At 30.6% G+C, this 15,984-nt stretch overlaps 1 protein-coding gene across 1 annotated transcript in view; it reads left to right on the forward strand.

Annotated features, from left to right (window-relative positions):
• The window catches only part of LOC139519593 (U3 small nucleolar RNA-associated protein 15 homolog), a 49,937-nt gene that overhangs the window by 17,703 nt on the left and 16,250 nt on the right, over positions 1 to 15,984 (forward strand). Inside the window, exons 5-6 of the mRNA XM_071311764.1 lie at positions 432 to 486; positions 1,384 to 1,509. Coding sequence (XP_071167865.1) covers positions 432 to 486; positions 1,384 to 1,509 — 181 coding nt within the window. The remainder of the gene's footprint in view (positions 1 to 431; positions 487 to 1,383; positions 1,510 to 15,984) is intronic.

The following is a 15,984-nucleotide window of genomic DNA, read 5'->3' on the forward strand; positions in this document are numbered from 1 at the left end:
TAATTACATATCCTCAGAAAAGGTTTTTTTTCCAGAATTGACAAAGATTGGTTCTTACAAAAATAAATGAATCCCCTGTATATATATTGACAATACACAAGAAAGAACACAAGATTGAAGCTTTATACAATGTATATTAAATTTAACAGGTTTTTGATTGCCAATGCTAATTTCAGATTAATAAATGCACTTTAAAAATGTGTTGTAAGATTCCATTCAAAAGTTAGTTTTTTGAAAATATCTGTGCCATATTTTTTCCTTGATTTAAAACATTGCATTAATTTCTAAATTAAAAGAATATTATATCTAGCAGTTAAAATTGTTCTAAGCATTTTTCATTTATAAAAAGTAATCTCATTTGAAAATACTGCCAATATTTTATTTGCTAATGTTCACACTGGAATTTAATTTTGACCTCTTTTGATTGACAGGACTATGTAAGATGTGGTGTGGCCAGTATGGCAAGTACAGATATCATTCTCACAGGTGAGTGGCAAATTTGAATAACATTAAAAACTGTAAAGATTTCTGTCTTCATGTTTCATATGAAGGCTTGGCAGGGTTAACCTGGGGATCACTGCAGATATTGACAAACTTAAAAGTTTCAGACATTAAACCAGGAAGCCTGTGACCGAGTTAACAGCAAACTTAAGGTATTATACTAAAATTGGAACATTGTCAAATCTGGACTTAAACATGGGAGAATGTAGCTGCCACTTACAAAAGTATGTCATTACAACCTACATTTTAGACATTATTGACTAGCATCAAGATACATGCCCAATGGACCATGTTGTGTTCTCAGACCTAGATGTATAAAATGACCTAGAATAACAAATTCATTAAGGATGCTTGAAAGGAACTATTGCTGCCTCTGACAAAAAGATAGGTCACAATGACCTACATTTTACACTTAAATGATTTGTATTAAGCTCTGCTTATATGTGCAGGTTTGAGATGCATGGTCACGTAATTGGTGTACATATATAGAGGGGTGTAGCAGCATTTTACCAAGATAGATCACTGTGACTTATATTTTATGTGTTATCATTTATATAAAGCTTATATCTGGGTTCAAATTTGTGATGCTATATGACCTACACTTATTTATTGGTTGTGACGTCAAAAGATGTGTCTACAGGAATTTAAAATTGTACATTAAAAGCCCTTCATTAATTTTGTAGGATTCATTTTTAAGGTGGTAGGAAGTTACCAATATAAAAGAATAAAACAGTATTCCACAAAATTTGGTCACTGTCATCTATATTTTATAATTCTTTATTCGTATGAAACAATCAAGTTCACTAGTAGGCTAAATGTCCTTTACTCATTCATTTCATGTTTTTGATACAACAGATTTGTAGTATAAAAATGTCATTGTAGGTTCCTATGACCATACAGTAAAGATGTGGGACACCAGAACACAAGATTGTGCAATGTCTGTTAACCATGGTCATCCAGTAGAAAGTGTTCTGATGTTTCCTTCTGGTGGAATATTTATGTCAGCAGGTATGAATAACAATAGTTAAGCAAAATAAAGAATGATGAGACATCAACCTAATGAGGTAATGGCTTATAAAAATAGGGAACTTTAAATACAGGGTTCTGCCAACAATAATGGAACATAACTTTACCTAATTTATGGTAAATATATTTATTTTGGGAGTAATTTCACAGCTTGAGTTATACAGTGGAAAGTGTCCAAATGATTGTGCTTCATTAATTGTCTTCATTTTATTACTAATAAAAATCTTATGAGAGCTTTTGATTATAAATGACATTATTCCAATTAGAAAATACTTGAAAATAACTTATTATTGTTATTATAAATATGTTTTAATGACAATAGCTATAATATTAGTGCTATATTTATCATGTTGTTTTTACATTTCTTTAAAAAAAAAAAAAGGGCCTCAGGAGTGGTCTAAACAGTTCATCTATTTTATTACTACCCTTTCAGTACTGAGTTGTGAGTGAGTTCCAACCCTACATGTTGCAGTGATTGTCAGTTTTCTTGTTGAAGGTCGTAGGTTTCTCCTTCAGGCATTCTGGCTTCCTCAAACAATAAAAGCTGGATGCCTTGACACAGCAAATTGTTCTAAAAGTTGTGTTTATTCTAAAGGGTTGATATGAAGCTTCATATCTACATGATAGAAGTAAAATGCATTAGGCAAAAATATGTGGTCAGCTCTGCTGTCTTCTCAAAACTATCAGATCATCTGAAATCTGGCAAATGTTAGTCTAATCAGACATGTCAGCAAAATAGATGTTAGTATTATTTAAGATGTAGGGTTTACATCAATGAAATTGGAAGACTGTGACTTTAAAACAAAAGACATCTCAGGTCAGCATACATTCTTCAACATGTCAATATGCAATATGTCAATATGTCTGATCAGGTCAGAGTTCCAGTTGACATGTCTTTGCCTTTATAGCTGGGTTTTGCTCATTGTTGCACGTCTCATTGGCAATTGTGCCACATATGCTTATTTTGTTTTATTTGTTTTTTTGAGATGTTAGTTAGTAAAGGAACAATTGTTTTCTCCTTTGTTTTTTCTGTGCTGACTGCAAGCTAAAGCTATCAACTAAAAAAATGTGTATTAAATAGAGATAAAAAAAGTTCCATTATTCTTTAAATGCTATTGAACTGCAAGAAAAAGCAGTAAATTTTCATTAAGCAGAGTTTTATGGGAAACAACAAAAAAAGAAACAATTTGGAAAGCCTTATATTATTTATCATGTAGAAAAAAACATGTCATTCATTCATTATAAAATGAAATTCGAGCCATACTTTGTTACATTTTGGCTGCCGTTATTGTCTGAAATGTTAATTCTCATCAAATGATAAAATTCTTATGTTATTGAAGCATGAAATAAGGACTAGCCAATTTATTTGGCTGTCAGCAATCACAGTTTATATAGCGCTATAGTGATGGATTATAGAAGGGGATTATATATATTACTAATTATATTTCCTATTATTTCACTTAATTATTTCCATCTGGTCTTAGGGTAAGGTTTATGCTTTTATTTTGAGACAAAGGTAATACTTTAAAAAGCGTAAACAGTTGATTCTATTCCTGTGCTGCTGTGTTACTTTCAGTTTTATAGTCGTAATAGCTATATTCTGATAAAACTACTGCTCCGAAAGTAAAATTAGATGTTTAAACTTCGCCATATTCTTCAGTCATGAGATATAAATATTTTAATGATATCACAATACGTCTTCAATCAAGGTTAATGGTAATTGATTATTTTTTTTATATTTCATGATTTACTGAATTAAATATGCATGTGGCATTAAAAAACTTTAAAAATTGGGAATTTTAACAATAGGTTTTCAATTGAAAATCATACATATGCTGAATTGTTAATCATAATGTTCTTGGAAACAAGTCGATAGAATTCAATCAAAGTTTTTCAGATTCTTAAAAATAACAAAACATGATGTTGTGTGTCTTCTTTTTTACGTTTTTGTTTCAAACACTCGCAAATGTTTTTAAATATCTATTACCTGGACACCTCTAGTTTCTAGCCCAAAAAATATTGACTATATATATTATTTCAACATAGAAATATGTTTTGGTCCAGCCCTCTCTAGTCAAACATGCTAAGCAATATGCCACTTATAACCTTTGCAGCCTGTCCTTAATCAAGGGGTACTTATTGAAGCAGCAATAGGAGATCACTCAATGACAAATCTTTATGGATTACTTTGCAAACCTTTGTAAATTATTGATTGAACAGCTTTTAAACAAAACTTCCAACTATGGAACTTGTGAGTCTTGTTGATAGAGTGATGTGAGGTGTTGGTATAGGTTTATCCTCCTGTACATATCAGGTGGCATTAGTGGTAGATTGATCTGATTAGATTGCAAACATCAACATATACAAATCATTTGGACCTCAGATGTATTAGACAGATGGCCAACATCTACCTGTATACAGCATCATGGTCCATTGGATTCCTGTACAGATTACTTGAATTGTCATCATATACCTGTACAAATCACTTTGACCTCCCTGTAGACTGACCTATATACATTGTAAAGATCTACCTTTGAATGTCAACATTTACCTAAACAAATAATGGAGATTGTCAACTCTGCCTGTACAGATACCTGAGTTTGTTGTCATGGTAATGTCAAATGCCCTGTACAGGTAACTGATATTGTCAACTTTACATGCACAATTAATTGTGATTATGAACTGCACCTGTACAGATAACCAATATTTCCAACTTTACCTGTACTGAGAACAGAGATAATCAACTCTACCTGTACAGAGAACAGAGATTGTCAGTTCTACCTGTACAGATAAATGAGATTGTAAACTCTACCTTTACAGATAAATTGTCAGTTCTACCATTAAGATCCCTTAGGTTATCAGCTTTACCTGTACAGATAACCAAGATTTTCAAGTGTACCTGTACAGATCACTTAGATTATCACCTCTACCTGTACAGATCACTTAGATTGTCAACTCCACCTGTACAGATAACTGAGATTGTCAACTCTACCTGTACAGATCACTTAGATTGTCAACTCTACCTGTACAGATCACTTAGATTGTCAACTTTACCTGTACAGATAACTTAGATTGTCAACTCTACCTGTACAGATCGCATATATTGTCAACTGTACCTGTACAGATAACCCAGATTGTAAACTCTTCCTGTACTGATAATTGAGGTTGTCAGCTCTTTTTGGCCATATAACTTATATTAGTCCCATGCATGTTTTAGTGAACAGCCTTTGTATGAAAAAATAGTAGTTCGATTAAACAATTATGTTTGACTTTGAGTACTTGTAACTTTGTACTGTTTAAACTTTTTATCTGTGTACTAAATTTGAAATTTATTGATTTTAAATAAGAAAATTATGACATAATCAAAGAAAAGAACAGTTTCATTATTTTCAAATACATTTAAATTTTAATCAACATTTTATGCTAACATAAACGTGTCAAGTTTTTAGTAGAAGATAAAATTTCTGTATTTTAAGATAAAAGTAAATATAAATTGTCTTCTGAATTTTGTAGTTATTAGATGGTAACCCTGTTTAATTTTACTAAAAGATTTAAATGCAAATCATGATAACCAGCATTTTGAAACAGATTATAAATTTATTAAAACGATAAGGATATAGATATGGATATGATTTTTTTTTAAATTTATGTGTGGGAATTAAATGTGATTTGTACAGATATTTATCTAATATTGCAAAATATGAAGTTTACTATCAAATAAAATGAAATATTAGTTTCTAGGCAGAAATTTTATTACAATTTATACTATTTTATTGGCATTATCATAAGAATTAGGTGAATTCTGTGGCACTTCTTCCTTTAATTCATAATACGAGATAAGATTTGGGATTTCTTATAGAATGACGCCCTGTGTATTACGTTAGTAAACCCTATAATTTGAAATAAATCTGTCAAGTATTGAAGTAAAATACATGGAATTATAATTTAAAACAAAACTGAGGGCAAAATGCTAGATGATTTCTTATCAACTGTAAATTTTTCAATAAATATGAGAAATAAATAAGTGTTGTGAGAGCATAATCATCTTCTTAGATCCCTAGTGAACAGCCAAGCCGGTGGCCTGTTATATGGTGAACATATAAAATGATATAAATTAGAATGAATAAAAGATAAAATACGAATCTCCGAATAATATTTTGATAGATTAATTTTTTAACAAGATGTTCTGACATGAAATTTGGTTAAGGTTGATATAGTTCATAGAAATTTCATTATTTCTCTTGTAATTGTGTTGTTTTTATGTTGATTCCTATTCCCTTGAAATTATACATCCTAGTCAATTAATGCCTTGATTTATGTTTGAAATTGTTGGCTTTTGTAAAGTGCAAATTCTTATATAATACCACTTCACATTTATACACTGCATTGCAGAGATTTCTCTGGCTAAATGTTATGTTTAGACTTTAAAAGATGTAGAGTCATTCAAAACACTTTTTGTAACCAAAAATTGAAGACTACTATTAATTTTATTCCACTTCATGTTGATTTTGATAGCGAAATCAACATTTGATTGGTTGAAACTTCACACGTGACATCGAACAAAACTTCATATTCACCTCTGAGTATCATATTACCCTCTGAAATGACGGGACTAAATCGTGCGACGTTACACGCTGTTTATGTAAATAACATCTTGAACTTCTATGTTTGTCGTGTTTAGTAATAAAAACAAGTGGATAAGCAAAATTGCCGGTATAAAAACTAATATTTGTAGTTCAGATAGTATACACAGCTTAGGCAGTGGAATAAAAAATTCATTTCCCTTGGCCTCTGGAGATATGAAGATTTGTTCACCCTCGAAAAATCATATTTCCCTCGGGCAGAGCCCTCGTGAAATATGAATATTCTTGGGTGAACAAATCTACATATCTCCTTCAGGCACGGGAAATAAATGTATAGTATTGGTACCATATAAGATTTGCTCCATAAACCCTCCTATTCAGGAAAAGGGTCTTTAAAATGTATCAGTCTTGAATATTTGTAATGGTAGAGTACCATTATAAGGACTTGATTCTATGACAAAGAGGCAAATTTGGAAATGTTGGATGCTATGTTAAATCTGTTTCATCAATTTACTTAAAATTAGACTGGATTAATTACGTGATTTTAATTGGTGAAAGAAAGATATTTTTTTTATTATGCATGACAATATTTTAATACTGCTGTGAAAGAATTTGTTAGATCATGGTCCAGTTATCATGGTCTGTTAAATTTGATAGAAAACTATTATTTGCTGATTGTTTATCATAAAAATTCTATCCTTCCAGAACTGAAGTAGTGATAGCTTATTAGCCTGTTAACATCTAAACAGCAGCGGATATAGACAGTATAAAAAGACACAAATGTACTTTTAATTTTATTTTTCAACAACAGCTAATTAAAGACTTGTGCTATTATAATGACCCAATTGTCTTTGATAAGTTCCATGAGATACTAATGTTAGGTAGGGGTGTTTATTGAGTAAACGGAGGAGTTTGAAAATCTGCTTATTATTATAACATCAGAAGTGTGAACATCATAGAAACTATAGACATTTATACATGTGGTAAGATCATCACATTGTATTACAAATCGCAGGCAAAATAACATGAATTAAACAAAGCAATGACATTAATCAACATTTGAACAGTCAGAGATTGAAATTTGCCGTGACTATTGGATGAAATTAGAAATCTCGGCAGGATATATGTTAACATAAAAGCAAATTAGTCATAGATCAATGCCTCTCTCTGCCGTGATTCCCAATGGCAATGAGTTTTACAGGATTTTGTCTGGGGATAAAAGTGCCCTGGGGATGGGTAATTGCCACATGATGTTATACGAGGGCAAGGGTCAATTTAGGACCCATCAAAAAGTATGTTTGATAACTCTGTGGTTCACTAAACACTCATAAAATATAATGATTTGATACTTGCTGGTAAATTAGTCAAGGGTGACTTAGATTTATAGTTCTATAAAGAAGTAATTAAGTCCATAAATAAACTATTAATTTTATATTTATTTACATGATGGGATCAAAGCAGAGGAATTAAGTCCTTTATGTCATCTCTGAAGCTTTGAAATGTTCAGGATGAGATATTATTTTTGATAGGAAAAATAATCAAAAGATTTGTTTTAACTGCTGCAATTTATATAGAAATATTATTAATTAACATATATTATTAATATTTATAGTTTCTACAGAGGCTATGGATATTGCTACTGGGTATCGTTAATAGGTTTCTATCACAACTGATTTTCTCATCAGTTGTCAAAATTAAATTTGATAACACAAAATTGAATTACTTAAATTTTAACAACAATTTAGTGTTCACCATTTGTGCAACATAATGACAGCCTGCTGTAAAGATCTAGAGAAGGGTAAACAATCTATACTTTGAAACAGCAGCTTCAGGTTCTGGACCAATCTCTGCTTGAGTCAGTTGGGCCATGCACTGCAGACTTTTCTGCTCTGATAAGGGCTACTTTACACTCTGATTAAACCTGAAGTTACAAATAATTGAGAGATAGTTATTCCTGTCAGAAAATTACACTGTCCCACAATGCATTGTTGTTACCCTGCTGAGTGGCATGCTTTCTGCCTGGATCTTCTGGTGAGTTATGAGGCTAAGAACAATGTTGATAAAGGGAAACAACTCTAATATTTGACAAAACTAAATGTATGCCAAAAAGTGTGATTGATACTGACCTAATTCTGTACTATATTTCTAATGAATACCTGTAGTTATGAAGGATTCCGTGCATTCTTATCGACTGTCACAATATGTAAGAGAGATTAACTCACGTTAATCACTATTTAATTACAAAACAGATATAATAACTTTATAACATTGCCAAGCAAGAAAAAAAATATGATTAATTGCTTTATAGTTGATACACATGCCAAACTATACAATTATTTGATGGCTTTCCTCTTTCTTCTGTTATATCCTAAAGACCACCAATGGTTTATTGTTCAACTAAGAAACAAGTACTTGACAGTATTTCTATACCTTTGAGCTCTTTGTGTCATGTCCTACAGTTTTCTGACGAAGATGATGTTGATTATATTTAGACTCTTTGATGTATACATTGAATATACTGAACTAATAAGCATACATTATTGTTTAGGGGCCAGATGAAGCTTACCTCTGGGTGCATGATTTTCTCCCTGGGTTGATGCATGGGTCGTTTTTTTGCCCTTAAGTTGGTTTGATGTCTCTTTGACGCATTCCCTGTTTCCAGTCTCTGTTCTATTCAATCATTGCTTTTTCCATGCACATTTTTGACTCCCTAAAATAATATTTAGCTATTCTCTTGGTTAAAGGAAGGTGGGATGGGAGATATGAACTTTTTTTTATTATTTAGTTCCTCGTCAATTATGCATCATGTTCAATGTCAAAGATTCCACACTGAGATGAGGTGATGGTGACCTATATTTAATGCATGAATGTCTTTGGTTAAGTTAAATTTTGCAGTAAGGTCCAGATTGAAGCATCTACACATCCTTGAGGAATGAGCTCTTGTTGGTTACGCATGAGAGAATTTGGTTTAGGGCTAAGCAAACACAAATGGTAGAGGTATAATGTATTAGTTGATGCATATTTTATAATTATGATTTGTAGGTCACTAGAATAAGGTGTCTTTTTAACAGATTTGAATACAAGAACAAATATTGGGCATATAAATAAGCTGTTGTTTGCCAAAGCTCAATTTCTTATTTTCATATAAAGTATATAATAAATTGATGGGTTACATAACCTAAAGTTGTTAATGTCTGTGTCATTTCGGTCTTTTGTGGATAGTTGTCTCATTAGCAATCATACCACATCTTCTTTTTTATACATAAGATATTCTTCGAATTATTTAAACTTTGAATGGTCTTCTGACTTGATATGCTATGTAATACTTTCAGGTTAACAAAATGTTATTGTAATGTAGTCAAACATTTGCAGTTGTACCTTTTCTATTTGAAATATAAAAATTTGTTTTAAATCAGCTAGACAATTTTGAAAACGTATGCCTTGTCTTAAAAGAACCCGATAACATACAAGTTAAATTAATAATTTACTGTTATGGCAAAATATAATTAGACTGGGTAGACAAAAGATTAATTATGAAAAAATCTGCAGTAGCAGTTTACATATTCCTAATAATAATTTTCATTCCAATCTGTCTGTCATCTGAGTATATTAAATACAGAATTTATTTGGTCCTAAATCAACATAGTTGGTACATATGTTAGAATAATTAACTTGGCTTTGGAGATTTTTACTATCTGACATATATATATACTAGTGTTAATCAGTTATCCAGAACTTGTCAAACATCATACCCTGCCATTATATTCCAACAAAATTATAATTAATTATCTTTCATGCCATTTTGAATCAACTGCCAATAGCTTTGGGAAAATTGGTAGAAATATGTCTATTGAAGTGATAATTCATTTTCCAGTATTTTTTTCTGGGATTTTGAGTGTATGTTGCAAGTTTATCAAATTAATGAAAAACATATCATAAGACTGGGAAATATTTACTTTTATGTTACCAAGAAAATAAATCCCCCTCTTCATGTGTTTGAGACCATAAAGAGTTATCTCCCATCTAAATACATTTATAAGAGTTATCTCCCATTTAATTATGTTTAGAAGAGTTATCTCCCTTTAAGATACATTTAAATCATTATATTTTAACCTCCCCTAGCCCTCTTGATATAACTAATCTGAATTTTTCAATTATCAATGAATTAACAGCTCTTCTATAAAAGTGTGCAAAGCAAACTTTTGATCAACTTGCTTGCTATGTTTGCTTGGATATTTGCAAACAATAGGTATGCAGAGTTTCAGTTTGTCTTATATATACTTGGATTTTATTTGACAATAAAAATTGACATGCAATGAAGTTTATGTTTATTGTCCAATCAAACTCCAGTATATAGTAAACAGATTGAAACAGACTACCTACCTTTTGTTTACCAACTTCCAAACCAACATAGCAAGTAAGTTGATCAAAGGTTTGCTTTGCATGCGTTTATAGAAGAGCTGTAAAGATTTTGAAATTATAACATTTTGATACACCTGCGGAAGGTAATTTGCCTTCAGGAAAGATAAACCATTATCTAAATCATGAAAATAAGGAACATTGTTTTAGATTGTGACAATCAGGGTTTAAATTAAGTTAATCACAAGTTAAAGTGTTCTACAATCATTTTACTAAACTGTCTTTTAAAATGAAAGACCATTTTTATACACAGTTTGCTTTCTGTCTAATTTATTACTTGGAATATATTCCATTACTTACTTCTCATATTGGAGGTTAAGAGAAAAATAAATTTATTTTGATGATCTTTTTGAGTTATTATCGTGACATCTGATTAACTGTTATTTCCTATGGTCAGCTATAAATCTCATCTTATTCAGACAGATTTAATATGCTGTAATAATGGCAGAAAATTAAACTGAAGATAAAAAATATATTATGTGGCTATTTATTATAATTAGACTTGGCTTGCATATAAAGTTTAAGCATTTTCCATTACAATATTTCTGTTATCTGTCCTGAATTACAATAAAATTTTTAAAATCATATCCTTTAAAACCACAATCCACTTAGTACCAAACCTAATACCACAATCCACTTAGTACCAAACCTAATACCACAATCCAGTTAGTACCAAACCTAATACCACAATCATCCTTATACCCTATAGATGCTATGATGTTTATTGTCCCAACAGTCGTCCCTTAGTCTAAGTCATTTTGTTTTCTGGATGATTTTCAAGGTTGAATGATTGATTGTTTGTTGCCTTCTAGAAATCCAGTGGCAAATATTTCAGGCATGTTCAGAGTATGAATAAATTGATAATTGTTACAATCGGCATTGGAACTACTGCAAAGTTGGTCGACCAGGTTTTTATACTGTCACTAAAAAATACAGGGTTTCTACAAGTAATGGTCCAAATTTTTATTTTTAAGTTACATGTAAACTTGAAACACTGACAGTCTATATATTTTGTGATAGATTTTAATTTTTAGACATTTTAGATATTGATTTTGAAATTATTATTATGCAACAGACACTAAGAAAAGTTCAGTAAAACAGTTCCCAATAGATTTTCCAGACCATTAAAAATAAGTCTTAAGGCTGACACTTTCGGTATCGCTTAATTTGATCAAATTAACAACTGACGATTATATGTTTTCAGCATTTCACACTTCATTATTCAATTAATGTTAATGATCTAATTTATCTGAGAAGTAAAAAGACTGTTTGATGTACAACATAAAAAGAATATATACAAATATTTTGATGTATTACAGAAGAAAGAATATAAGTAAATATTTTGTATACTGGTTTTTATGTCACTGTGGAGGATGGTTCACGTGATTAGTTTTGAATTAGCGCGATATAAACTCTTTTATTTCATAATTACGAAAGATATCAAAGTTATTTAAATGAAGATTGTGTTTTCGTTGCTTTTTACATTTGTTTTGTACAGGATGTTTTTGCATTGTTACGGATTATTTCAGCTCATCCAATAACTCGTTAAACTCGTATTAGCATCGTAATTAACCTTATTAATTAAAGAAAGATTGTCAAACAAAAGAAATAATAGTGATTAGTTTCGTTTGAGTTTTGGTGGTCTTTCAGCACTAAAAGAAGTTAAAAGTCATTTAGAAAACAAAGAAATTATTTCATTTAAGCAGGTAGAGAGAGATCTCTAGAGCCCTCTGACACATTTCGCACTCTTTCTGAGACAACAAAAAGAAAACATCAAATCCGTTAATTTATAACTTTTTTTACAAAGCTTAGACATTCTTCAAAATATATTTCACTTGTTAAATATGAAAGTAACTTCGTTGTAGATTATTTGTATCTTCAGAGAGGTTAAAATGGAAATTAGAAAAAAAAAGTGGAACATACCAAAGCTATATTCAAACTCATTAGCATAGACAACGTAATGGTAAAAAAAAAAAAAAAAAAAACAACATACTCCTGATAGGTAAGCAGATTCTGCTCCACATGTGACAAAGTGACCTGTGTATCAAGACCATAACTTTTCTTAGTAGCATTCAGATACAGTTATAATACGGTACCAATCATTTTTATGAAAAATAGTTTTTTTATGCAAAATGTTGATTAAGCAAATAAAGTCTATCAATCTATAAAAAAAAATCACATTTAACAAATGAACTTGTTAAAATCTCTTATATCCACCTACAAAAGGTTAACCAATTTGCTTTTGCCTAAATAATTTACTAAAACTTCTTTCTAACTGTAATTTCAGCTTTTTTCATTGTCATTATCCATCTAGAGGAACATTCAGAAAGTGATTGACAAGTGAAAGCATCAGGAAAGCATACCCCACTATTGGTGAACAAAAGAAAACTTGGATCCCCTTCTTCAATTTTTATTCAGAATAACAGGAATAAATCTTATTTCTAATGTCAATTCTATTAATCTGTATTTTATTTCCAATGAATAATAATTTGGCAAACCAGAAAAAATGACTGTTGAGATAAAACTGCAAACAATTTGAATTATTCTCAACAAAACTTGTAATTGAAGTGCAGCAAAAATAGTGAAGCAGTCCACATAAAAGATAATTTATGATAAATTTACTACAATTTAAACAGACAGAAGAGACTTTTAGTCTAATTGAAGTCAGTTGTTGAAAGAAATCATTAGAAGTTTAATTGAGAAAGTTATAAACAAGATTAATCAAGGAGTTTTTGTTACATGCAGTGGTGAAATAAAATCAACACATGTCTAATAATGAAAAAAAAAAATTTGTTGATTTTATTGGGAAATTGTTTAATCATCTGATCATGGTATATATATGTATAATTATGGATGCTTATCCTTCAAAAAAAATAATTTAACTTTGTTGGTTTTGTTTCTGTCTGTGTTATTTGGATGCTGTTTAATTGAATTTTAATTGATCCAACATCTTTATATTGATACATTTTTGAAAATGCTGGATGCAAATAATAGAATATTATATAAGAATGAATCTTCGCTAGCCAAGGGTTACGATCCACTCCTGTTCTCTTCACCCTTGGCAGATTGAGATAAAAGGAGTAGGTCTGATAAGGCCCCTTTTTGGCCCAAAAATATAACAGTTTTACAAAATTGTGAAAATGTAAACTTTTAGTTATTTATTGGACAGTTGAATGCTTCTGCTACATAAATATGGGCTGTTTTTGACAATACAATGCACATATATCGGGTTGTAGCACCATTAAGTCATGCTAAATTACTGAAATTTTCAAAGTTCTATCATTTTAGTTAAATTTTAGACGGTTTCCGTGTAAAACGAAAATGACCGCATTCGTGTTCATCCTTAATATTGCAATGTAAGTTGTATTTTATGATAATACATAACATATATAAAGGTTGTGGATGAACACGGATGCGGCCACTTTCATTTTTGACAAAAACAAACTGAAAAGTGACGTTTTTTGGCATATTTGAGAGATTTTTCATATTTGAGCTTCAATCGAATTGTTTTTAATGACTTATCAGTTAAAATCTTTCACATAAACTAATTGAATCAAGTGAAATAGACACTTAAGTGTTTAAAAAGTGGTCAAAATCTTTCTTCAGATGAAACTGAAATTTGAGGCCAAAATGAGTCCTTACCGGACCTACTCCTTTTGGGAGACACAAATCACAAATGTTGGCTTAATCCGCCAAGGGTGAAGAGAACGAAACCTTGGCTAGCGAAGATGGTAAGAATGATAATGAGAGTAAAACATTTGTTAAGTGCACTATGGGATATAGGTAGCCCGTCAATAGCAATGTAATAAAGTGATTGGTTCTTTGATTGGTGTTTAATGCCACTTATAATAGCATTTTTGTGCTTATTCATGTTAGTAAGTTTTTATTGATGAGTGCCCAAAAACAACCACAGACCTTTGGTAGGAAACCAATCAATTAAGATTAGAGTTTAGAACACTTTCAGGATTCAAACTCATATCATTGGTGGTGGCTGTCTATAGTCAGTATATCCACCTGGCCACAGAGGCTTCTTAATAAGTTATAGAACTTTGAATCAAAGCATATTGCACTATTGTTTTATCTGTTATAAAATGGCGTATGCCACTTTCTATAGTATTGGAATAACAATTGTATTGCAATTGTATTGAAACACCAGGGAAACTGTCTTCCTCTAAATTTCAACCAAAAGTTTTTGATTTAGGATGTTATTAGAATTTAGAATGTAGTCTTTCTTTGATCAGAAAGAGGTAATGACCTTTACAGATCTAATCTAGAAGTGCAAATTAATTTGTTGCAGAGAAATAGTTGTTGAGTATATATCTTTCAACATCAAGCTTGATATGTTTCATTAATCTCAAATTCACATTCACCAGTTGTTTGGCAATGAGGCAAGAAGAAGCGATTTCTGTCTTATAATTACCGTATATTGTTATATTTGGTGTAATTCATTCTGGATAATACATTATAGCCATCATCGATGGAAAAATTACGATTTATATACCACATGTCACCTGACACAAGGAAGAGAAAAAAACGGGTTATTATTATATATTGACGTGATATCGTGTTATGGCAGATTAGGAAACTCAGATCCCCTACATCTATTACATCTGTTTATTTCTGTTTTCATTATGTTATTTTTTTTACCGCATAACATTAATATAAGAAGCATCTGTATCAATTTGACGATGCATTTTGAGGGATCTTAATGTGCATACTAAACATGTAGTTAATCATTAATTGAAAGGTTTTAAGAAATGTCCAGGGGTCTAATGCACATTTTTAATATGTACCGAATAATTAATTGAAAGGTTTTGGACAGTAAAAGGGTCTAAATCAGCAGAGTTTGGAATTTTGTAAGCCATATTTTTACATTTATTTTGACTTTTATCAGCAATTGACCAGTGAGTTAATTAATTTATGTATTTTATTGTAGTGCAGAGCAGTGGATCCTGCATACTTTCAGTATCACAAATCATTTTAATCGAATAAGAAAAAAATTGTTTTGCTTTTGTAATTGCTTGGATATTCATACTGAATGAAGCCTGTTGATATTGAATTGATATAAAACAGATTATTTATTATTTCATTTTATTTCCTGTTATTATATAAAGATAAAGATTGATCTTAATTAATGTTGATGTTGACACATTGAAAGATTGATTACTCAAAGGGAGAAAACTCTTTTTAAAGATTCACCTAGTTGTTCAGTGTTATAAAATTACAGGTATCACTGTAATCCGATTACATAACCTTAGTCTTGTAAAACAAACAGTATATAATTGTTGCTGACATGTTGTTGGGTTGCTGCTCTATTGCTGTTTACAGACATCTTTTCTCTATATCTGACATCTGACATCAATGGCATATATTTTATTTCTTTTCCAATGTATTTCCTTTTAATGGTAATCATTTCATTTATTTAAATTTAGTTCTGTAACATACCTGAAAGAAC

Source organism: Mytilus edulis, chromosome 4 (assembly GCF_963676685.1).
Source record: "Mytilus edulis chromosome 4, xbMytEdul2.2, whole genome shotgun sequence".
Classification (NCBI taxonomy): Eukaryota; Metazoa; Mollusca; class Bivalvia; order Mytilida; family Mytilidae; genus Mytilus; species Mytilus edulis.